Source organism: Taudactylus pleione, unplaced genomic scaffold (assembly GCF_031769625.1).
Source record: "Taudactylus pleione unplaced genomic scaffold, aTauple2 ptg000046l, whole genome shotgun sequence".
Lineage (NCBI taxonomy): Eukaryota > Metazoa > Chordata > Amphibia > Anura > Myobatrachidae > Taudactylus > Taudactylus pleione.
Window position 1 is genome coordinate 7,133,114 of NW_028284448.1, and position 24,136 is coordinate 7,157,249.

The 24,136-nt window shown below is 39.4% G+C and overlaps 1 protein-coding gene across 2 annotated transcripts in view; it reads right to left on the reverse strand.

Moving 5' to 3' along the window:
- Positions 1–877: 877 nt before the first annotated feature.
- The window catches only part of SEC63 (SEC63 protein translocation regulator), a 47,640-nt gene continuing 24,381 nt past the window's right edge, over positions 878–24,136 (reverse strand). Inside the window, exons 9-21 of one of the 2 annotated variants that reach the window (XM_088460451.1) lie at positions 23,937–24,031; positions 23,720–23,852; positions 23,535–23,627; positions 22,867–23,021; positions 21,384–21,531; positions 19,769–19,851; positions 19,624–19,689; positions 17,721–17,891; positions 16,896–17,045; positions 16,278–16,379; positions 5,187–5,285; positions 3,389–3,493; positions 878–2,555 (exon numbers count right to left, since the gene is read on the reverse strand). In XM_088460451.1, coding sequence (XP_088316577.1) covers positions 2,415–2,555; positions 3,389–3,493; positions 5,187–5,285; positions 16,278–16,379; positions 16,896–17,045; positions 17,721–17,891; positions 19,624–19,689; positions 19,769–19,851; positions 21,384–21,531; positions 22,867–23,021; positions 23,535–23,627; positions 23,720–23,852; positions 23,937–24,031 — 1,541 coding nt within the window. In that variant the 3' untranslated portion in view covers positions 878–2,414. The remainder of the gene's footprint in view (positions 2,556–3,388; positions 3,494–5,186; positions 5,286–16,277; positions 16,380–16,895; positions 17,046–17,720; positions 17,892–19,623; positions 19,690–19,768; positions 19,852–21,383; positions 21,532–22,866; positions 23,022–23,534; positions 23,628–23,719; positions 23,853–23,936; positions 24,032–24,136) is intronic. The other variant, XM_088460452.1, reaches the window with a different exon arrangement.

Below are 24,136 nucleotides of genomic sequence, written 5' to 3' on the forward strand. Positions count from 1 at the left end.
CTCAGGTGCACAACTCCAAATTATTAATAATATATATGAATGCAATAAAATTTTGCAATCAATAGAGATTTTTAGCATAATCATGGCCAAGGTTATGGGCCTACCCACCATATCCAGGTAACCTCTTTCAGGTTTAAAAGCATGGAGTCTTGTAATTTATATGCACACTGTATTAGGCACAATTCTAGATAAGTCCTACAAGTTATATACTGTAGTGCAACTTTGGTTCATTTTTGGGGCGTGGGTCCCCTTGGATTGCATTGGCTGATTTGTCTCAGGGCACTGCATTATAACACATTTTCCATTATAACACATTTTAACCCTTCACTGTGTGTTTAATATATATGTACTTCACTTTTTTATTTTCATTCTTTATATGCAGGTGCAGCTGCTCCTAACTATCTCTTTACACTGCACTTTTCTTACTATGGTGGTGCCCTGGGGCGGCTTGGCTGGGCCAGTTTTGGGGGGTCCTGCGCTCTGGATTTGAACCCTAGTATGTTAGGGACCTACCCGAAAGGTTACCTGGATATGGTGGGTAGGCCCATAACCTTGGCCATGATTATGCTAAAAACTTCTATTGATTGCAAAATTTTATTGCATTTATATATATTAATAATTTGGAGTTGTGCACCTGAGATTTGTCTGTTTCTGTGCCTGCAATTAGTCTCATCAGGTAGCACCTCCCCAGAAATCTTTCCCACCTGGTAAATATACACCTATATATTTTACTACACTTGAAATATCTTATTGTAATAATAACAAATTGTGCAGCACTTATCTGTCCATTTTTCAGTCGCTAAACCAGAATTTATTTTTGAAAGCATTTGGGCTTTTGGGTGCTACATCTGATATGATTTAACAATAAACATACAAATACCATTTAACCTCCGAATTTTATTTGCAGCTATTGCATTACAAACAATTTCTCAGTGTCAGTTTGCATGTAAAAGTGACAATCTGTTTTCAGAAACATGGCAATTTTTGTTTTCAGCCGGAGAGCCCACATAAACTGAAGAATGGGTAAAAAATAAAAAGTGCAAGTAGTGACTTGTCACAAATTCATTACCTCTGTATGACACAGTATAATCCTCTCATAAGAATCTTGTCCTATTATTACAATAATGGATAAGGGCTAAATAATTCTCATTACTGTAATATGAAAGATTTGGGTCACAGGTATATTATACAAGACCACCGACTATTTGAAATACTAGTTATTTACAGTTAAATAACAAAGATTTAGAAAATGATCATTCCCTCCACATTACTAACCAATGGGAGGCCAGAATAGGTACACATTACAAATGCAAAACAGTCATCAATGATGTACTATTTTATTGAGCATTACACAAGTTTTTCATATCTGTGTAGCCCATTTTAATTCATAACATTTCTGCAGAAAGCCAAGTTAGCCTACACAGAAAAATCCTGCACAAATGTTCCAGATGTAGATGTCACAGTATCAGTACAGACAGACAGGAGCTTGGCACTTTTCTGGAGACAACGAGAGAGGCTGTAGTGTAACTCATGTTTTCCTTTCATTTAAAAACATCTCTTCTGGAACGATGGCTGGTGTGTCCTTGTCTCTTACTTGCTACAGCCGCAGAGCACATCACTTCATATTTTGTTATTAAGACTGACCAGGACTAAGTGTTTAGCCCTCACATTTACCCTTCACTAAAAAAGGTATCTTTGCATAAAAACCACAAACATACTGCAACTTGTGGTCCCACATTTTACGGAGCCATTCCTTTACCAAACCTGTTTACAGTAGCTAGTGGTAATGACAAATATAGAATTTGCTAAAAAGATTTTTTAAAATAAAAAATAAAATTCTGACGTTTCTTTTTTAGTGTTACATAATATATTATACCCTGGTAAAATTATATTTTGGTGGAATGTGTTACCTACTGAAATATAATAGTTGATTATTCCCGTATATTATGAAAAAATTCAACCACTCAAGATGGAAGAAAAGCAATACGCTGAATTGTTGTTCGGGAGGAAACAAACTCAGTTACATGGCATGAACATTGAATTAAGCCCAGGATGACTGCAGGAGACAGTGCCTGCCACACACAGATCTCTTGTAATACAATGATAACCAGTTTGAATTGTAGAGATAATCATTACAAAATAAATCTTTAATTTTGTTTTTAAGCTGAGTAAATGCAGTACTCTGCCACGACTGGCTTTAGCAACCACTATGCATGCCACTTGCACATGGCAAGGGCATGTTTTATCTCCAAAGCCAAATACAGAACACTCAGGACTGTTAAGAACACAGGAGGGGGGGAGGGAGTATCAATTTTCTCAAAAACTTGTACACCGTAGTTATGGCGAATGGAATAGCTCCAATATTACATCGACGTCCATGTGCAAATCTTTTAAGTTCTTTTTGTCTTGGTACATTAATCTTCCTCCTCATCTTCCTCCTCCTCTTCGTAGCTTTCTTCAAAGCCCTCACTGTCCCCTTGGTCGTCATCACCTTCTATGGTAGTATCCCATTGTGGATGGTTTTCAGGTATTGGTTTGGCTTCATGAACTTCCAACTATGAAGAATACAATTGGTTTGAAACAATATTAACATTTTTTATGTTGCAGGGAAACAGTCAATTTTTTATAAGCCAATGGTTTTCATGAATTTAACTACAGTTCCTTACGTACAGAGTGAAACTACTGTACCAATATTCTACTTTAGTAAAGGTGACACTGATGGTTTAACTCTTAGTACCTTGCTAATGTCATTTATTTGCTTTCCCAGTAGCCCATTTATCTTAGAGAATTAAAAAAAAAAAAATATACAAAAATTTTTAAATATCGTATTTAGAATTTAAATGTGCAGCTGCTGCCTAGTTAATGACCCTGTGCTCACCGCTTCCAACACCAAACTACATTACACTTACATATGTTTGATTCGTGTCAGAATGTCAAGAACTGAGAAATAACTAGCAACCTTTCCTTATTGCAATGGGCCAGGTGGTAGCTATTCCGATGGTCATCCTCACTGCTAAGAATGGCTGCAATATATAGATTACCGTTTATGAAATACAGATGTGTACTCAGATTGTTGCTGAGGGCGTAACAAACAGCCCTTCTCAGCACACCAGGTCAAATGTGCAACTTGGCTTAACCAAGCATTTTATTTTGCGTCTATTTTGGCCAAACATGCGTCTTCTTTGCAATGTGATGTGACAAAACCACTTCACAAGACTGCACCGATTAATTTGATATGCATCACTTGTATATCTGTGTGCAACAGAGTCTGAATTTGTGAGACTAATCATTTTGAGGAATTGATTAATCCAAATAGTTTGATTAGGGCGTACATAAAATACTAGTTCATATTGGTCACTAAACATAGCTAGGTATGAGATTATATTACCTTCAATGGTTTAATTTGATCCAAACCCATGTATGAATCAGACCTTAGAAAGAGTGTGTATTGATAATTTCCAGGCTTACTGGGTGCTGGAAATTTTAGCTCCACCTACAATATAAAAGATACAATGTAAGCAGTGTTCACATGTGGTAAAATACTGACAATTAAAAAAAGGTAGGATAAAGAAAAAGAATGTATATTAAACAAACATTTATACAATGTTGCAGAAAAGTTTGACTTTTGAGCCTTTACAATTATATCCCCTTTCCCTCCTGCAACATTTAAAATCTAGAATATGTCCACTCCAAGTAAAAACAAAAAACACAAATATGAATTATCACTTTCTGTGTAATAGCTAAATCATCCAACTCTAAGAGCTGTATTCAATTAGCGGTGAAAAACGGCCGTTCTTTTTCCGCCATAGGCAATAAAGGCCGTTTTTTCGCCAAAAAGGGCGATATTTTTGCAAAAGACAGGCAATTGGCGGAAAAAAAAACTAGAAAAAAAAAGTTCTCTCCATCCCAGACCAGGCGAAAAAAAAAAAAAAGCAAAATCCCTATTTGTGGCAAAAAATGTGGGGATTTCTTTCAGACCCCCCCCCCCTAATGATAAATGACTCAAAAAAGAAAATCGTAAGGTGCGCACTTTGGCGAAAAGTGACAACGCAATTTTAAGCGGAAAAAAATAAAAACCATTGAAAATTATACAAAGCAATTTTTTTTCCATGAAATCACTGTGCCACGTAAATTGGAGGTACGTTAAAATGGGTGTAAGTATAATCGTGTCGTAAATACGCAATTTTAAAAACCGTAAAAACCTGCCTGCTAAAGCATCCGTACCACCCCCGAAAAATCAGATCCAATACATTAAAACCATTTTCAACGTTTTGTTTTTTCTACCCTAAATTTGTGCGGTCGTTTTTTGCCAAAGTGCGCAACTTATGAACATTTTTGGGAGTCATTTATCATTAGGTGTCCAAAGGGTTCTCAAAGAAATCCTCACATTTATAGCCAAAAATAGGGATTTTTCATATTTTTCCGCCTGGTCTGGGATGGAGAAAACTTTTCTCCAGTTTTTTTTCGCCAATTGCGTTTGCCTGTTTTTTGGCGAAAATACCACGAATAAACGGCTGTTTTCGCCGCTAATTGAATACGGCCCTCAGTGTCAAAAGTTCAAGCAAATGTCAACATTAATATTTAAAGGCAAATGGATTTGACTTTGCAACCTTTTTAGTCAACCAGTCATACAAACATGGTGTATATCAGTGGTTCCCAAACTTTTTTTGAATCACTGCACCGTAGTGCATCAGCATTGTTTTCACAGCACCCCTAAGCCAAAAGTTTGTTATTGAGAAATTCAAGAAGAAAATGTAGTGAAGTAGTACAGTGCAGTATATTGTGCTTACCTGTCATCCTTAGGCTCAGTTATATAGTGGCGGACAGGTTTGTGCACATATTTACATTACAGTGACCATAAAGAATTTGATTTGGTGCTGGACCACTAACCTGAGGCACCCCTGCAAGTGTCCTGAGGTACCTCAGGGTGCCGCATCACATAGTTTGGGAACCACTGGTGTATATACCAATGGGATGTTAATGCTGCTTAAACATACTTTGGTACCACTAGCTGATAAGAGTGTGTACCAACATATCTTATTCAGGATTATAATTCTAGTTATGTGTTATACAGATAAGTACTTCCTCAAGATGGAGTTACACAATTGTTTTTTTTGTTTTTTTTTTATGAAATAGAGGGGAATAAAAATCCAACCCCACCTTAACAGACGCAGCACTGCACTCACCTCTTCCTGATCCTTAAGTGTACACACATGATACGGCATAGATATTAAGGTTTGATCCTTTCTGTCTGCAATGTAAATCCACCACCATTCTTGCTTCTCCTACAAGGGAGAAAATGGTCTGTTGTTTAACAATCTAATTTCTGACAATACAACATAAACCTAATAGTAGACGAATAATGAAACGCTAAATGCATTAAGCAATAACAGCAATAACTGCTCCAGCAGATCATCTCTCTAGGTTTGCACGATGCTTAGTAAGAGTAGCTATTGTTTGCATCAAATATTCATGCGTAATATTATGTGGCATCACCGCAACAGTAGTCAGTGTAACAGATTGGTAAATGTGGACAAACATCAATTTGAACAAGAAAAATGATGTGCAAACCAGCAGGAAATTGGTGCAGACACAAGGGATCATTGCTCTAATGGTGCATAATGAACAGCATGATACTTTCACATGTTCTCCTCTACAGTAGATTACACTTGCTACAACTTACTTACAGCATAAACTCTCCAGGCTCGTGAGTGGCAGTGAGTAAACCATGATATTCCACAACTAGCTGAGTCTAACCCAGAATTTGTAGGTTTCAAAAAAACTCAGGATTTTTCACTCATAAAACAGTTATATGCATTTCGCCTACCGCACAATAGCAGGAAATACACGACAATAAGTAGGGAGGCTAATCCAGACTCATTTTTTCAAATCTCGGGATTGAGAAAAATCTCAAACCCAGGGGTGAATTAATCAATGCCGGCTTCCCACAGCACACAGAATCCAGAGCAGACAGAAGCGGCTATACAAGGGGGGAGGCTGGTGTGTGGCTGCGCAACGTCACCTTTATGATGTCACACGCAGCAGCACAAGGCCTGGGGGCATCGTCTGAGCCGACAAAACTAGTGCTCAGTGCTGCCCCTGGGCTGAAGACAATCTGTGTATTTTTAATCCCCAAAAAAATCCAGGGATTGGTGGCACAAATCCCAGGATTGTATTCCTGCTGTTTTTTTGCCCTAAATATCAGGATAAAGATCCCGGGATTGACTTCCCTAACAATAAGGGAGAGGTGCAATTGTTTTAAGCAAATTACAAGATGTGGCTTTTGCCAGTAAACATGTTACAACTGGGGATATATTATATAATTTATATATATATACCCATATTATATATATATATATATATATATATATATATATATATATATCTATCTATCTATATATCTATCTATCTCCCAAAAATTGAGGAGTCACTCAGACGACATTAACCTATTACAGGCTTCTGTGGTCGTTATTTTACCAAGTCGTCTAAGTACCGCCTCTATTTTTTGGGATTTCTACAGTAGGTACCATGTCTGGTAACCAGGAGGAAGGCGCCCGACGCAGGTGTGTTTGTGCACAGCAAAGGAGTGCCGGCTATTTGAGTTCCAAATATGTGTGTGTGTGTGTGTTTTATAAGTTCCACATTAATGCACGCTTCCTAATTTTCGTCATAGAAAGCAATTATGCAATAATTGCTATGTTGAACATCTGCTTATAGCGATAAATAGTCTAGATGTATTTGAAACTAAAGACCACTAAGGCGACAGTGCAGTCGGATTAAGCAGAAGGAGGAATTAAAATGTGTAGTTTTAAATTGAATTATATATAGTTCGTGAATTCTAACCACACTTGGACGCTGTACCTGGTTGTCAGCATAGGAGGAAAGACTTTCTTTTTTTAATTTCCGCTAAGATGTGGAAAAGCTACCACTGGTTAAGACAGATACAGAACACCACTTATTCAGTTCTGACAGGTACATTGGTGCTAGTTTGTGAATCTATTAGCATTTTCTGAATTTCTGCATACATGTGACCTTAAAAACTTAAATCTTCATCTAAGTCACAAATCTATACATATTTAAAAAAAAAATCCCAAAACAGATCCCACTAGGATTCAGAAACTGGGTAACAATGGTTTTAATGAAGCATTTACAGTAATAGTTGAGCAATCTCACACATCGTATGAGGATTTTGGTCCATTCCTCCTTCACAGACCCGCTGTAGTCCTGGATTTTGCAGAGCTTCTTGCGTGATCAGGTCCTGTCACAAACTTTCTTATTAAATCAATGTTTGGACTTTCACAGGACGATTCCAAAAATTGTATTTTTGTACTTACGTTGAATCCTTTTCTCTGAATCCATCAGGGGGACACTGGACCATGGGGTTGCTTGAGGGACCGAATGGAGCTGGCACTTAGACTAGTATAACTTTAAGGGAGTAGCTCCACCCCTCTGCAACCAGTGGTCTACAGTCCAACTTCGAAATTGCCCTAACCCAAGGGTGAATCACCGAGTGCAGTGGTTCTCAAACTCGGCCCTCAGAACCCCACACAGGTAACGATTTCCAGGTAAACCAGAAGGTGCACAGTTGTACTCATTACTCACTGACACATTTCAAAAGATCCACAGGTGGAGCTAATTAATTTAACTTGCGATTCTGTGAGGAGACCTGGAAAACATGTACTGTTTGGGGTCCTGAGGACCGAATTTGAGAACCTGTGACCTGGTGTAACTTACAGATCAACCACAAACCACTCACGACCAAAGACCTGAGCATAAGGGTGGGAACGCAGTGTCCCCCAGATGGATTCAGAGAAAAGGATTCAACGCAAGTACAAAAATCCAATTTTCTCTTTCATCCGATCTGGTGGATACTGGCCAATGCGGACGTTCAAAAGCCGACCCTAGGGGAGGGTATGCTCAGCCAAAAACCTGGATGTAAAACTTTCCGACCGAAAGTAGTATACTTCGATGCGAACCGTGGAAAGCAAGAACAACATGGTGAACCTGTTGGTAAACAGATGACCTAACCGGCCCTCGTAGAATGGCTGCCACGGAAAAGTCACAGCTCGCATAGTAGGTAGCCGCGCAGAATTGAAAACAGCCTCTTAAGTTCAGCAGGTAGCCGCTCTGCCAGGAAAACGTGGATATAAGCCACGAAAGGACTACTCCCAGCAGAAAAAACAAGCATAAATCAGCTTCACAACGGAAGAAAAAGACTCTGTCCTGATTGTTATCAAGGCTGCAGTATACCGGGCTTGCCTAGGTGTAAACCCATGTGTGATCAACGCGGGGCCCAGACCTGTCCTGTAGTTAACCTGGGCCAGGACACCTGTCTTACCGAACCTGGTAAATCAACCAGAGCCACCAGGCTGACTCTGACTTCAACTCCAAGAAAACTACTACGAGTTTTCCAAATAACAGAGTGAGACACCTTACAGGGCTTACAGCCCAGCTTCCCTGGGCTCTTAAAAGAAACTGCGGACCACGGGTTGCAGAGGGGAGGCGCTACTCCCTTAAAAAGTTATACTAGTCTAATTAAGTGCCAACTCCCTTCGGTCCCTCAAGCAACCCCATGGTCCAGTGTCCCCCAGATCGGATGAAAGAGAAATAGATTTTTTTTTCAACCGCAATCCTTTTGTGTAAGACAGACTGTGTTTAGGGTCACTCTGTTGCTATATCCTGACCCAAATCATTACTACATTTGCAGCTTTTGACACTGGCGGTGTGGATGTAAACAAATACACTCTCCGTTCTCTTTCATCACAGGTAAGATCCATATAGTTGGACCTGATCACTCTCACCACGTCACTAGTTTCTCCCCCATCTCGTTAAGACACATCCTCTTAATGACACAAACACTGCCTTACTTTTATTACATATGACCTTCTTAGTATTATTTGAAAGAGGATATATTACCTTATTTTCCTCATATTCACTTTTAGGCTTTAATTCCACCTTCCTGGTATGAAATTTTCTCAAGTCAACTTCATTACCAGGGTTTTTTCCAATTATCCCTCAGCCTATATATATGCCCACACTTTTGCAGGTTGCTCCTATTAGCTCTTTTACTACCTGAAGCAGCAGAGTGGTGCAGTGAAACACATAGCAGCTTTATTGTAAGTGAGTTATGCATTCTTTATGATTTTTAATGGCATTTTTTATTTTATTTGATACTGTGATCATATTCTAAATTTTATTGTAGATTTGAATTTTCATTTGTTCATGAAGTAATGTATCATCAAATGAGAACAGTATATGTTGTTACATTTGAATACATTTCTCCATGACAAATTGCTATGGGTTTTGGTTGTGTTTCACTCCTTTGATTTGATCTTTAAATAAAAGTATTCATTTGATTGACATCAATTGGTTATACAATCCTGTTTTATATTTAGCTCACTTCTATGTGAGTAAGCGGTTTGTCCCACTAACAATCACAGGGCGGAATTCAATTGTTTACACAGTCCAGATCTCCCGTCTAAAGTGACAGGAGATCGCGGGCCGCTATTCAATTGCGGCCATTTTTCGTGCTAATCGCGCCCAAAGTGGTCGGTTTAGCCGCATAAAGCAGCTACCCCCGACCAAAGTGCTGGGCGCGACCGCGAAAAGTGATGTTTGGGTGCCCAAACAGGTCACTTTTCACATATTTCAGCTCTCACCCCCCTGGGGCTGCGAGCTGAAATTGAGTGCTGACAGCTGATCGCGCCCGACAGGAGAAACAATTGAATAGCTCCGTCGGGCGCTGGAAACAATTGAATTCCGCCCACAGTGTCAAAGACACAATTTTTTCATATATAATTCATATTACTGTGAGTACGGGATTTATCTCAAACACTTTTACAGGGTTATAGACACAATACCTACTGGATACTAATACCTTGGCATTAATGTAAAAAGTATTAATATCAGTACAGGAGAGTTATTTTTCTTTTTTTCTTGCGTGGCCGTGCTGCATGATCCACCTTCCGTGTTCACATACTTTTGTAGTTTGTTTTAAATATAAAGAGCAGACATTCATACCATATTGTCATCCCACCATTTGAAACTCTTGACTCTATTTCCTTAATTGAACTGCTAATCCTAGAGGTTCACATATATTTCTCAACAAAGCAGTTTAATGTTGGCTAATTTTGGTCAATAATAGATTATTTTTTTATGTTATTTAATTTATTGGGTTAGCTTTATAGATCTGTATTATATGAAAACATTTAAGGTCACATCTATGCAAAACGGTTCACAAACTGTATATTCAGTTATTATACACGTGATTTTTGTACTAACATTAACTCCTTTTATACAATTTCATGGGGAACACATTAACTGATGCGAGGAGCCTGGGCACTTTTTCAAATCAACCACATAACCCCCTCCATAGACCATTGGCCATCTCTTAATTCAGTTTTTAAGGAACAAGGCCCAAAATAAGTATAGTATATAAAGGGAGAGGAGAAAAGAACATTGTTAAACAACAACCAAAGAAAGACAGAACAGGAGTGTGAGGGAGAGTGTCCAGTGTCACACATGGAATATATTTTATTTATTATATGCAAGTACAAAGATCCAATTTAATTCTTCAGATATGGGGGACACTGGAACACTGGGGACATTCTAAATTTGTATTCCTGAACTCAAAGGTATCATACCCATTAATATTTGTGAACATGTACATGGATGACCAGATGGGAAACTTAAATACATAAATGTATGACCCGGTGTAGTACCATCAGAGCAGACGCCTTACAATGGCTGGTGGCTTACCATATGTTTGCAAATGTATGTAACTAAGATATCTGCATTACGATTATCATATATGATTTAGGTCTCTTTTGCTGGTCCATTATGGTATACTGCGGGAATTAGTTTTTTTTTCTAGTCTAGGATTAACTTCTCTCTTACATTCACCTGTGATGGACCAATAAATTGATTTGAGCATCTTTCCATATGTGTATTACTGTTCTGAGAGGCATGGATGAGATCAGTAGTTGGAGGGTATGCGGATTCTTGTAGTACCATATTGGAGGATCATGGGGTGAGTTTGCTCTCAATTTAGAAATACATAAATGTATGACCCAAAGTAGGTGTTATTATCATGAAGCATAGGACCACCAGAGCAGAGACCACTTGCCGTGGCTGGCGGCTTACCATATGTTTGCAAATGTATGTAACAAGAGATTTCTGCATTACTATTCTCATGTAGGATGCATATCTCTCTTTTGCTGGTCCATTATGGTGTGGTGGTGGAATTTCTTAGTTTTTTCTAAGGAAACTTTACACAGCTGCTCAGCTGCAACCCCATGCCTCACCATCCATAAAGCACTGAGTGATGGCCTGTTTAGAGGTTATCCAGACCAAGGATGAAGAGATTGTCAGCCCAATGCTCTGTCCAGTGTCAAAGTCAAATAATTGGTTATGATCGTTGTACAATTATCTGACGATATAGTAGTCTATGGTCGGATGACTTAAGAGGACGCTACTTTGCGTCGCGCAATCAGATGCGCTAAACTGCGTATTCACAACACATACACTGATACACAAACATGTATGTGTGTGTTATGTGCATGTGGCTGAGATATTATAATATATATATATATATATATATATATATATATATATATATATATATATACACGTATGCACATACTTACACATGGACGCTCATCTGTATATAGTCACATACATACCGACACATATTTGCTATTTCAACACAAAGACGCACATATGCGGACGCATAAGTGCAAGATGGTTCCCACACATTATAGTTAATAACCAGAGGTATTAGAGGTTTTGTGTGTTAGTAATTATGATGTAATATGTACTTAAATGAGATCTAAGGTTTAGAATATAGTGGACATGTCATGTTTGGTATCATACTAAATCCCTGTTTAATTGCAGACATCCGTATCTATCGGCAAAGAAGTCGCATCATGCGTCCGCTAGTTATGGATGATAGGGAGTTATTGGATAGAAATGTTATAACATGCATGTAGTGTTGTAGCTAGTATTAGCCAGTTGTTCGGCGGGAAGCCACACAGAGACGTTTGGAGGACTGAGCCATGCCCCTGATGACACAGTATGAACTAACCAATGACCAGATTATCCAGAAGCAAGAACCAATGGAAACTTGTCAACTAGTCCCTTTGTTAACTCTGCAAGCTATATAAGCGGTGTCCCGATCCCAGTGTAAAGGTATCTTCTTGCGACCACAGACGTCTGGATTGATGACTGTATACTGGGACCAGTGCGTATGCATTGGCTTGTACTTTATTATTGCTTTTTACTCTAATTATTAAATCTTTCATCGTGTTACTTTTTCTTTACATAAATAAGTTTTTGTGCTTTGGAACCACACGATTGGACTGGAAAAAAAATTAATCCTCTCGACTTGCAGTTCTAAATAGCGACTATTAGGAATCAATACCAGTAATGTCCATCTAATGAAACAAAGAAAGCCAACTTCCATCCCCAAACAATCCCGGTTCATTACCAGAACAACTATTTCCTGATTAATGTGGAATCTTGAAACCACATTAGGCTGGAAACTTTGTTTTGTACTTAAAACAGCATTACCTTTATGGAATATGACGCAGGAGAGAATTCACCTTTGCGCTGTGGATATAGCCAGTAGAAATACAGTCTTCCAAGAGAAATCTTATGCCAACCAACTCTAAAGGCTCATACACACTTAACGATCTCGCTCATGGAGCATATCGTTAAGTGTTTCCCCAGCACTGCTGGGCTCAATATCGTTAACAACATTGAGCATACACAATGAACGATATGGTTTACGATAGACAGCACCCTCCCTCATCCCTTACTTGCAGAACCTGACAATATCATCAGGTTGCCCTGCAAGTAAGGGCGATGAAAGACAGTTAATGATCCGCAGGAGCGCACATAGTTAATGATGTCTTGCATACACAGTGAATGATATTGAACGCGATGAACGATATCGTTATCGTTCATATTGTCCAACTTATCGTCTAGTGTGTATGTGGCATAAAAGTTTGAATGGTGGTTGCTGCAGAGCCAAGAGCACCAAGTGAAGATACCAAGGAACACCTGGATCTCTGTAATCAAAGCTCACTTCCCACGGGAAAAAAAAAAAAAAAGATGCAGAGACTTACACTTTCAGGGAACTGAGGCGAAGGGCTTCCTGTAAGACACCACGTAAATTTCACCATCTTAAAGGATGCTTCCGCTCACATCAAGAAATCTAGATCTTCCAGACAAGATGATAATTTGTGCCAGAGACGGGCTTTCTAGCTTTCAGCATAGTCTGAATTACAACAACTGAAAACCCCTTGGCTTTTAGGATTGCAGTCTTAATAGCCATGCCGTTAAACGAACACAGTAAATCTAATTTCCAGTCACAAGTGTAGGTGCCATCTACTATGCAGAGAAAATCGGAATACAAACACCGGGGCCAGCCTGGTGATATCAAGATGATGTACGTTCATTTACTTTTGAGTGTCTTTAGAACTCTTGGTAGCATTTCTACAGGAGGGAAGATGTAATGGATAGTCCCAGGAAACCATCATGGTGTTAATCAACAATGCCCCAGGATTCCTGGTCCTGAAGTAGCAGATATCCACTCTGTTTCAGCCTAGATAATCGAAATGTCGATGTACAGTTTTGATTCCACTGGTTCACCAGCTGCTAGTAGACAACTGGGGAGACCACTCTCTGGGGTGTAGTCGGCTTCTTGGGATGACACATTTTGCTTGATCCAACACATGATTCAGTTTCCATTAAGGGCTATGCATTCAGACTTCTCACTGATGTTTTCAGTATGCCATGGCTATTACATTGTCTAACTGAATCTTTACTGATTATACCTGAACGAGATAATACAGAACAGAGTCCCTCACTCAGAGTCGATCGCTAGATACAAGCGGTCGCTCTGAATGAGGGCGGCCGCTTGTGGTGTGAAGTGCGGCCCCCTGGTCGCTAGTTAAGCTGTGGGTTACCATCCACAGCTCTAGCGAGCGACCAGGTTGATGGTCGCGATGGTCAAGACCATCGCGACCATCGGAGCTTGCGACTAGACCCTAAGGTTGGGTCTCGGCAAGCGCAAGTCCCAGGGAGCTTCCTGCTCTGATCGAGCAGGAAGCTTCCCACTGACATCATTGCTGATGTCAGTGGGGCCACCCTCAAAAGGCAAGCGTTCCATCTGGAACGCCTCAGTTTGGCCGGCCACTCCCCCTACCCGCCTCCCAAACGGGGCGAGCTGTCAATCACCATCGACAGCTCGCCCCCTTTGGTGCGAGACCCGTAGCGATTGAGCGCCTGTCGCTTGCCGGGTCTCGCGCATGCGCACGTCGGAGCCGGCTTCGACGCGCGCATGCCCAGTGGGCAAACATCTACCCGGTTGCGAGCGCTTGCGACCGAGTCTGAATAAGACCCAGAGTGCCAACACATTGATGCCACTGTTACTCCACAGTCCTGAAATTAAGACTTGAGCATGTCCGCTCACCAGCCTGAGACTGGAGTCCGTGGTTATCAGAGTCCAGTCCCACTGGTGAATGGCTAAACACTGTTGAGGTTGTCACACCTCAAACATCAACTGAGCGAATGTTAGACTCCATGTGACAGCCCAATGTACTGGGAAGACAGCTGTAGATGCAATTTTGTTTCAGAGTTCTAACAGAAATGCCCTACAGTGGAATTGGGCTGATTGAACTATCTCGAAGGTGGGAACCATTTTGCTCTGACCATAAAGGATCTTGTCCTGTGGAAGGAACACCCAATATAGTTGGGTGTTGAAAAGTATTACCAAAAAAGCATTCTCTGGGATGGAATAATTTATGATCCAACTGTTATTTCAAGACTTTCTCTGTTTGCCTTACATGGTCTATCAACAAGGCTGTGGCAGAGGCTTTGATTATGAGGTCACCCATAGAGTGGATCATTACCAATTTCCTATGTAAGTTGGCAACAAAAGTCATCAGTTTTGTGAAAATCATCAACACAGTGGTAGAAACGAATAACTGTTATAGGGAAACTATACTGGCTGTTTCCAAGGGTAACTGTGGAACACGTCTCTCACTCCCCACCCTATGCCCTAGGTAAGTTGGGAAGCAGCAGAACTGTCAATACAAGTCTTTAATACCCTGACCTTCACTCTTACTTACAGAATGGTAAAAAGTGCATGCTGATATGATTGATTGCATTGAATGATATCATCATAGAGCAACTTATACTCATGATAGCAGTGATAACACGGATATACTTTTGTCCTGGGTGTATTTTAGAATTGTTTTTGCATTATATGTCATTATTTATATGTATGTAAATATCACCTTTTACATATTTCACCACCCCAAGAGGGATGAGCCTTCACACCCCCTCCTTGCACCACTTCCTATACCCCAATGCTTCAAGTGCCCCTCATGGCTGAAGAAACATTATTACTACCATTTGTTAAACACCAGTTTTGTCTCATATTATAAGCTGGCAGTATACTATATAGATCCATTGCAAACAACATTCATACAGATCATACAGCTCTTTGGATAAAAATATGTATGCATTATATACAACAAGCATGTGTAAATATTGTGCTTCACTATTAGTTTTAAAAAAATATTAAATACTTTATGACCTCGATTCAAAGTAACGAAACACAATATAATGAATTTGAATTAATTCTAGTTCCTCGGTACTAAAACAGTTTCAACAGGTTTCAAGACAGCAAAAAGAACCATAATAGTCATGCAGGCTTTAATCAATCAGTCTTGTAATCTATATATATCATGATAAATACTTCTATTACCCAGTAGAGCAAAAACAATGAATAAATAAGTCATTCAATTTTATTTTTACCTAACCACAAATGCATTATTAATCGATGTCTCCAGTGACAAGAGACTGTGACAAATTGTTTTGCAAAGTTGTCAGCCGTGTTAAAGGGAAACCCTTTAAGTGGAAAGAACACTGAATAGAGAACACAGATCTGCTGAAAAATTGATCTGAAAAAGCTCATGTCCCCAGACAATGGATCAGGTGTTCTTGCTCTCTTAAAGAGAACTCAACCCCCCCCCCCCCCCCTCCCTCCCTCTCCCAGCTAAGATAAATTGGAATTGAATCTGAAGTTAAATACATCAAGCTATTTTCTCAGTTAGCTTCACATCCACATATTAAGCGTGAGCATTGGTTAATACAGCTCTGTTAAAGAAAAATTATGCTGATGATTAGGTCCCTTTAAATATTGCATAGTCCAGCAAAACAAGACACTAGGAAATCTTAAATCTATATTAAAAAAAATAAAAATAACTTACCTCTGGGAAATATAAACTATATACAGGATGTGTAACCTTTGATTTGGTTTCCAGTAAGGCTCGATCTTTACGTTGAATGCTTTGTTGTAATTCTTGCCATTCCTAAAAGACGATGATTTCAGCATTAATAAAAATGGCAAACACAAATTTTGCTTCATACTAAAAACGGATTAAAACATGGTAAATGTAATCATTGTCAATCAACCTAGATGGCATTGCTCTATTGCATTATATGGCTAAATTACAGTGAAAATCAATGTGATTTTCATCAGTCACCTGTGTAGCCATCTGCTGACTTTAATGCATGACTTCTTGCACACCCAATCTCTGATGCTTATATCTGATATATAACATGAGGTAAAAAGGATTGTTTTTACATTTGTGTTTTGAATTGAAAGTATCCCAGATCTCCACAGGTTTGTTAGCATATTTGTGATTGATCTTTACCTCCTATGACAGATTGTGCAATAGTAAGAGGTCAGTCAAGATCAATAAAACTACTTTTTGTTATTGGGATATTAAATATTTTACAGATGGCAGATAGATCCTAAGCAGATTGTCAACCACATATATACTCTGATAATACTCTGTGCTGCATCCAGGACACAGAAATATTACCGTTTCATCATCTTTCCCCTGTTTCTCATCAGTCTCCCGATCAGATTCCTTGTCACTCCCATCACTCTGAGAATCCCGATTTGTATCTTCATCTTCAGAGTCACTACCTTTCTCAGAAACGTCCTCTTCATCCTCTTTTGATGTGACATCCTTAAAAGATACATGTAAAGGTTATAAAACTGATCAATTTGTTATTATAAGGAGGTCTACTTGATTAATAAATTAACCAGGTTTTTTTTTTTTTTTTTTTGGTGGATGTAAAGTAACATAATATACATTTTGATAGAAGCTCTGTTCTGCATAATAATGCACATATATGAAGTGTCTTAGTGTGTCTTGGCATGTTATGGAATAAACTCGCTTTTCTATGTTTCTTTTTTATCTCTAACTCCAATGCCATTAGACATTTTCATTTGGATGCAAAGATTTACCGGTATTACCTCTATTTAGCTACTGCATTCTCTCCACCAAAAACAGAAATAAATGTAGACAGTCCTCATATTAGCACAACATGCAAATCCCCACTTGCTCCTGTTACAGACACCACCACCAGATGCCAGAGAGATTCATTTTCAAAAGTGTAGACTAGATTGAAGCATGTATGACATTAAAATAGATTACATGGCGTTTGATAAGAAATATTTATTTCCCCTTTTAGAACAGCTGTTGAAAGCACTACTATACCAAATCCTTATATTGACCTATGCTATAGAAATTGGAGACTTCTGTGTACTTCATAGTGATTTCATGTGACCCATATTTCCTTAGTATGAGCAGAATGAGCTGGTCTATGATGAAGGAAACTGCATGACACAGAACACTCACATTTCCCGTCACATCATTTGCTTGCTTCTGCTTTAGTGGCTTCTGCTGTAATAAAGGAGGGGGAGCTGCTTTCTTTTTCACTGGCTTCTTTTTCTTGGATTTGGAAGACTTTTTGGCAGTTTTATTTTTTTGCTGCCAGCCTTTGTTCTTTATTTTGCCACTTTCTGCTTGCTGAAAAATACATCCAAATTTAGATAAGTCTTTGCCACACAAATGTAATGTAACATGCACAGATATGAGGCAAGATATTGTTACATGATATTGCCTTCCAACAAGGGTGCAGTCTTCAACTGTATAAAAGTTAACCATTTAGAACCTGCTATATACTGTATTGACATGCCATTCTCATCTAACTCCAATCTTTGATTTGTGTCACCAAGGTATTTAAAACCGATGAGAAGGGCTCCCACCATGGGCATTCCACGGCGCACAGATTGCCTGTCGTGCAAGACTGTTTTCCAGGGAATTTGGAAGCTGGTTGCTTTGATGACCAAACTTATTTCCCTTTTTGTTGGACCACGAGGAGCAGAAGATTGTTTTTTGGACACTGCGCTACTTGCCTTTCCTGCTCAACGATAGGAATAAACTTGGGATCCATATGCTTTGGAACCTTAAGGGGTAGAAAGGAGCTCTTCACTCCTTCTTACAACATCCGCTTCCCAGGCTTCAAGCCACAGTGTACACAGAAATTACTGCTGCTCACATCACTTTTCCCACTGCCTTGTTAATCACCGCCGAGGCTATAATGAGTCAGAAAGGCCCCGTAGTCCGATGTACAGACTTAAGGATAGTGTCACAATTTCTATAAAAGCAATCCCTATGGTCCGCCACATCTACAATTTGAATAATAGTGGTCTTGGAAAACTACATTATGGGGGCATCATGCAGCTGGATGCTGTATAAATGCAGTCTATATACATAGGGGGAGGGGCCCTAGATTGCACACCCTAAGCACAATGTGAGGTGCTACCTGCTGAGACTTGTAGTGCTGCAAGCAGAAACCAGAAACAAATGCAAGTGCACTCTCTAACCATGCTGAACCTAATAAGATAACTGCTCTCTTTATTATTCTTTAACCCTCACTTTAAATCTCACACTAGTGTGATGCCATGGGGCGGTTCTGCTGGGTTGGCCTGGGGGGTCCTGTGCCGTATATTTGTTCCATGGGAGTGTTATGGACCTGTCTGATAGAGGTCACCTGGACGCGGTGGGCAGGCCTATAATTATGGCCATTATTATGCAAAGACCTCTTTGATGCCATTTAGCAGATATATTATTAGGTTCAGCATAGTTAGAGTGTGCACTTGCATTAGTCTCTTTATAAATGCAGTCTATGGAAGAGGTGGTTAAAGAGTTAAAACAAAGCAAATATAAAATTTAAATCAATGCTACCAAAGACAGAACTGCTAAAGCAGTGCCCTACTACTATGGGCAATCCGAAAAATAAAAAGTCCATATTGGAAAAGGGTACAAAAAAGTCAGAGGAGTATTCAAACTTGCACTGGATTTCTTACAGTACCAAACACCTATGAGGACCCTCTACATCAAGTCAGAGTCTCCCATTTCAATGTTAGAAAAATATTTCATACAAGTACTTCTTTTAAACATATGCAGCTAATTTTATATCCTTTCTACATGAAAGATAATTGCACTTGATCATTTCAACCATTTGGCCAATACAGTTGTGCATTAAATTGGCTATACTGTTATCTAAAAACCACCTGGCTAGCAAATGTGAGTAGAACTCTAGAGGAATTCATTAGTTATCAGGTAAGAGACTAGAGGCCTACAGAGTGCCACAGGCATGTACAGTAACTGGGCTGGTGAAGCCTGATAAAACGCTCCCAATTGCGAACCAGAAGTCTTGTCATCATTGTAATAGGAATACAAAATTAGGACGCACACTTACTCCTTCCTCCACTGGCTGATCCTCTGCAGAGCAAGTAGAGTGTTCCTTCTCAAACACTTCCTAAGTTTGGGAAGAGATATGCATTAACATTTCATTGAGTTTCTATGCCTTTTAAAATAAGTTGGTTTGGCTTACTTACCGCCATTGTTTGTCTTTTCAGAGTGACAAGGACAGTGACAAGGGAACCCACTGTAATGTTGTTACTATCTTCATCATCTAGCACTGTAACAGTAATAAACAAACTGAATACTGGGGCACTCATTAGATTTTCTATTTTGTCAATCTTGAAAAGTGTCAACGCAGCAGAAAAAGGTTACAGATAAAACAGAAGAATAAATCAATTAAGCGGATAGTACCCTTATTAACATTACAATCCGTATAAACAACAGTATTGACAAAGCAATGAGAGTGAATACAAGCCTAGCTGTGATGTCACTAATAAAAACTTTGAACTCTTCACATTTATTTGCTAGAGAACATTTTCAGACATATACATATTTGCATATTATATTGAGCAGTTTAAGAGATCATTTAAAAGAGGAAAAAAAAAAAAAAAAACAGCAGCTTGGCGTTTCCTCTTCTGTTAACAAAAATGAGTTATGCCTACTACCACCTGAAGACTTTCTGGATCACGCCATTTCAGAACAAGGAATGTGGGTAGCTCACTATGCTATAAGATAGCTGTTCTAGGGATTCAATCTCATAGGACAGGAGGAAAGTCTGAGAATGAGACCACAATTGGATAGATAAAGCTCTTTGTCCAGTCACCTCCAGATTTGAATTAACATCCTAACCCAGCCTTCGGCAGAGAAAGCGATTAATAAAGAGTGGAAATCTCCTTGCAATGAGTATTGGGCCAAATTCGCTGGCCTATTTTACAAAAATAGTGTGATCTATTCACACAAAGCAACAGGGAAACTATAGACTACACAATTCTTTGCTCTTGCAGCAAAGCAGTAAACTTTTTTACATATTAAAAGTTTGAATATAAACAATAGGGGCCTGATTTATAGTTAGCCTTCAGTGCTGGTCTGATGACCACAGCAGGAATGGGAATTGTGTTGGTAACCAGCTTACCCCCCAAAAGCAATCCACAGTGGGAATGTGCTGACAGCAGAAGTAGGTGCCAATTGTAGTATCCCTGCAGCTTGCCCCAGATATTCCCGGTTGCGGCTCAGGGATGATGGTAAGAGAATATATATTTTTCAAAATTATGTAAAAGTGGCTGTCAAGAAACAAGTGCCTTGCTTAGGGCACATACAAAACTAAGATCGGGGGGAATGGGGGGGGTCAAGCTTTTTGCTGGCAAAATTTGAAGTGCCCAGACTCCTGTCACCGCGCTCTATGCCCAATTGATGTTAGAGAAAGTACCTATATAACATATCCCATGCTAGACTAAAGACTCCTGCAGGACTGCACTCCCTCATCACCCCCCAATGCCTTCATGTGGCCTACAGACTGGGATAGGTGTACAGCTGTAGATGAGGATTCTACATGAAATACACATAATCGAAGAAGCATGGGCAAGGATCAGATTATTAGCAAGTGTAGTTTAGGTATCACTTTACTAGTTTAAATAGATTTCATATTTCTATTGATATTTTAATATACTCAGAAACAAACACTAGATGGATAGCAGAGTGGGTGCTTTTACTCATTTCTGATGCCAGTAGGATTTCTTAAGAGTAAATGTATGGAATTCAGCGTAACAAGGACACCAAACATGAGTATGGTGTAAGGAGGTCCCCACATACCTTGAGGCTTTATCTCCATTGTGATATTTGGAAAGCTGCCGAGAACAGATACCAGCTCATCATAGTTGCTATCTTCCAAAAAGCCAAGAAGCAGACGGCGATCTGATTTCTTCATACTGACCAGGTCTCGAATGGTCTTGATTTTGAACTGTTAGTAAGGATGAAACAAAGAAAAACAAAAACTGTATATAGATATGCAAAGACAAACGCCCAAATGTGTCCTCGCACATCTAGGATGCAGTTGCGCCAAACAGTCCCTCTTTGTATGCCAGGCCCATAGAGACTATGAGAGCGTCAGGCCAATCATCGACTTCTCTTTTGGCATCTAAGTCACAATGCAATGCAACTAGGATGCACCGGGATACTGCGTGGATTAATTTGATATACAACACTTGTATATATGTGTGGGACTGAGTGTCTGAATCAGCATGTGAAGTGTTAAGATGCAATGGCCGCAGCTTTTTCCCATGCCAAGTTCCATTTACAGACTTAGGGCCTGATTCAGCAAGGAACGCAGTTGCCAATATGCACGCAATCGGCCGATGCTGCGAACTGCACATAAGTATGCATCGAAGAGCGCGTGCGCTAACTAGCCATTGCAATCGGGACTGCGATCGCAGTGACTATGCAGACCCATCACAGTGTGATTCACAGGAAGTATTGTTTGTGGGTGGCGATGGGGGGGGGGGGGTGGTCAGGGGAACACAGGCATGCCAGTGCGTTGAACACCGTTGCAGGGGCTGTACATAAATTATCCACTGCGATGCCCTACGCAGCCTGAGGCCTGATAGCGTGTATGGAAGTTAGCAATTTCTGAGTAAGGTCAGAGCTTGTGCAAGTGTGAGTGAGGCTGCGATTGTACCAATGGTTTTGCAGTCTTGCTAAACATTAAGGATGTGTGTAAGGTGAAGTGGGCAGCAGCGGCATAGCGATCGCAATGGATTAGCATACTATCGCAGTTGAACTGTGTGTGTAATCGCTATTGCATTCCGTAGTGAATCAGGCCCTCAGTTTCACACATATATACAAGTGTCGCATATGAAATTAATCAGCACAGTATATCTGTGTGCCACCAATGGAGTGGGCAGTGTGAGGTTATTTCCGACTTTTCCATGTCATTCCAAAAGAGACAGACATTTGCTAATTGTAGTTAGAGTAATTTGTATATGTGGAAGAAAGCTCCAGATTAAATAAGCATCATCATCATAAATATAGATGAAAGATTTATAAAATAAAGCAATGTACAAGCATATATGCTGAGAAGATAAAAGGATGTCTGTTACATAAATGTGTCCTCAAGAATAAATATCAATTGATTTATGGCAAAATGAAAAGACGCGTTCATTATTTAAGTTTGTGTCATTAGCCTAGTATTTTAAAAATGGTTAATTTAGAAGGAACATTTCCCTTAATTAACCCAACCATGTCCAGCTAGCCTTAGAGGTTAATGCACAATTGTAAGTTCAGAAATTAATTTCCATACCTTTTTGTGGTTAAAAACTCGTCTTAAATGATCCTCTTCAATAAAAGGCAGCTGCAAAAAGGGAGATTTGAACTGTTGGAGGCCTTGTACAGTCATCTGACAGAGCTTCATGCAGTTCTCCAGAGAGGACAGTGATGGTGGTCTGAGTTCCCTCTCTTCAGAATGAGAAGAAAAGGTTTACTTTTTAAAAAAAAAATAAAAAAATATGTGGGGAGATCTTAAGCATACAAAGCATGGAAGACATATTAATGTTATGTACTAGCAAGAGATATTCAACAAGGATAGAAGACCCCAAGCTGGCTATAACAAATGTCTAAGCAGGAGCCATGACTAACTGCTGGTCGGATCCCATAATTTTCAAACACATTCATGTGTTCATAATTTTTTTAAACTGTTAAAATTAGCAAGTAAGCAGCCTAGTAATTGTGCATTTAAAGTGCAAAGATATGTAATAGGTAAGTTGGTACCCTGCATTAGGTTTATTACAGTCCCTTCAGGGATTTCGTGAATCAGCTTGATCCAAAAAGGTACTGTTAATTCCCTTTTCTACCATGAATGAATGAATGAATGTATGTATATATATATATATATATATATATATATATATATATATATCTTACCAGCATTTAATGAAGCATCTTAAGCAGCAGCAAGATCACTAGTCTTACCTTCTCGACTACGAGCCATGATTATCAGCTGGCATATAACATTAACCATTTCTTGGAGCAAGGCAGGACATTTCTTTAAAATAAACTGCTGATCTGTAAGACCAAAAAACAGAAAAACTTATAAGCAATGTAAAACTAATGGAATTAGTGAATAATTTTATACCCAGTAACAACAAACACTTTACCTTCTTTCAGGATATCTGGAATTTGCATCCGTGACAGGTGAGCCAGTAGAAGGACTCTGGCCTTAAGACTGTAGGGACAGGTTAGCGGGGGTTCATTCTTTTTCAGATTGATGCTACCAATTTCTCTTATTAACTAAAGAAAATAACATGCTTGTTAGCACACCTCAAATGTGTTGCTTAAATAGGCTAAAGTTCATGCTGATAAGGCGGCTCTTACCTGGGGAATCTGTATATTATCTGCAGGCCTGCTCGTTGCATCTTTATTGTATTGTGGATCAAACTCTGATGCCCCAGCTAACACCATAATTAGACCTAAAAAGGAGATTCACAGAATTACACGCATTCCAAATGAACACAACACAAGTCTTGGACACATCTAAAAATGCCAATGACGTGAATCAATATTCAATGTACTGT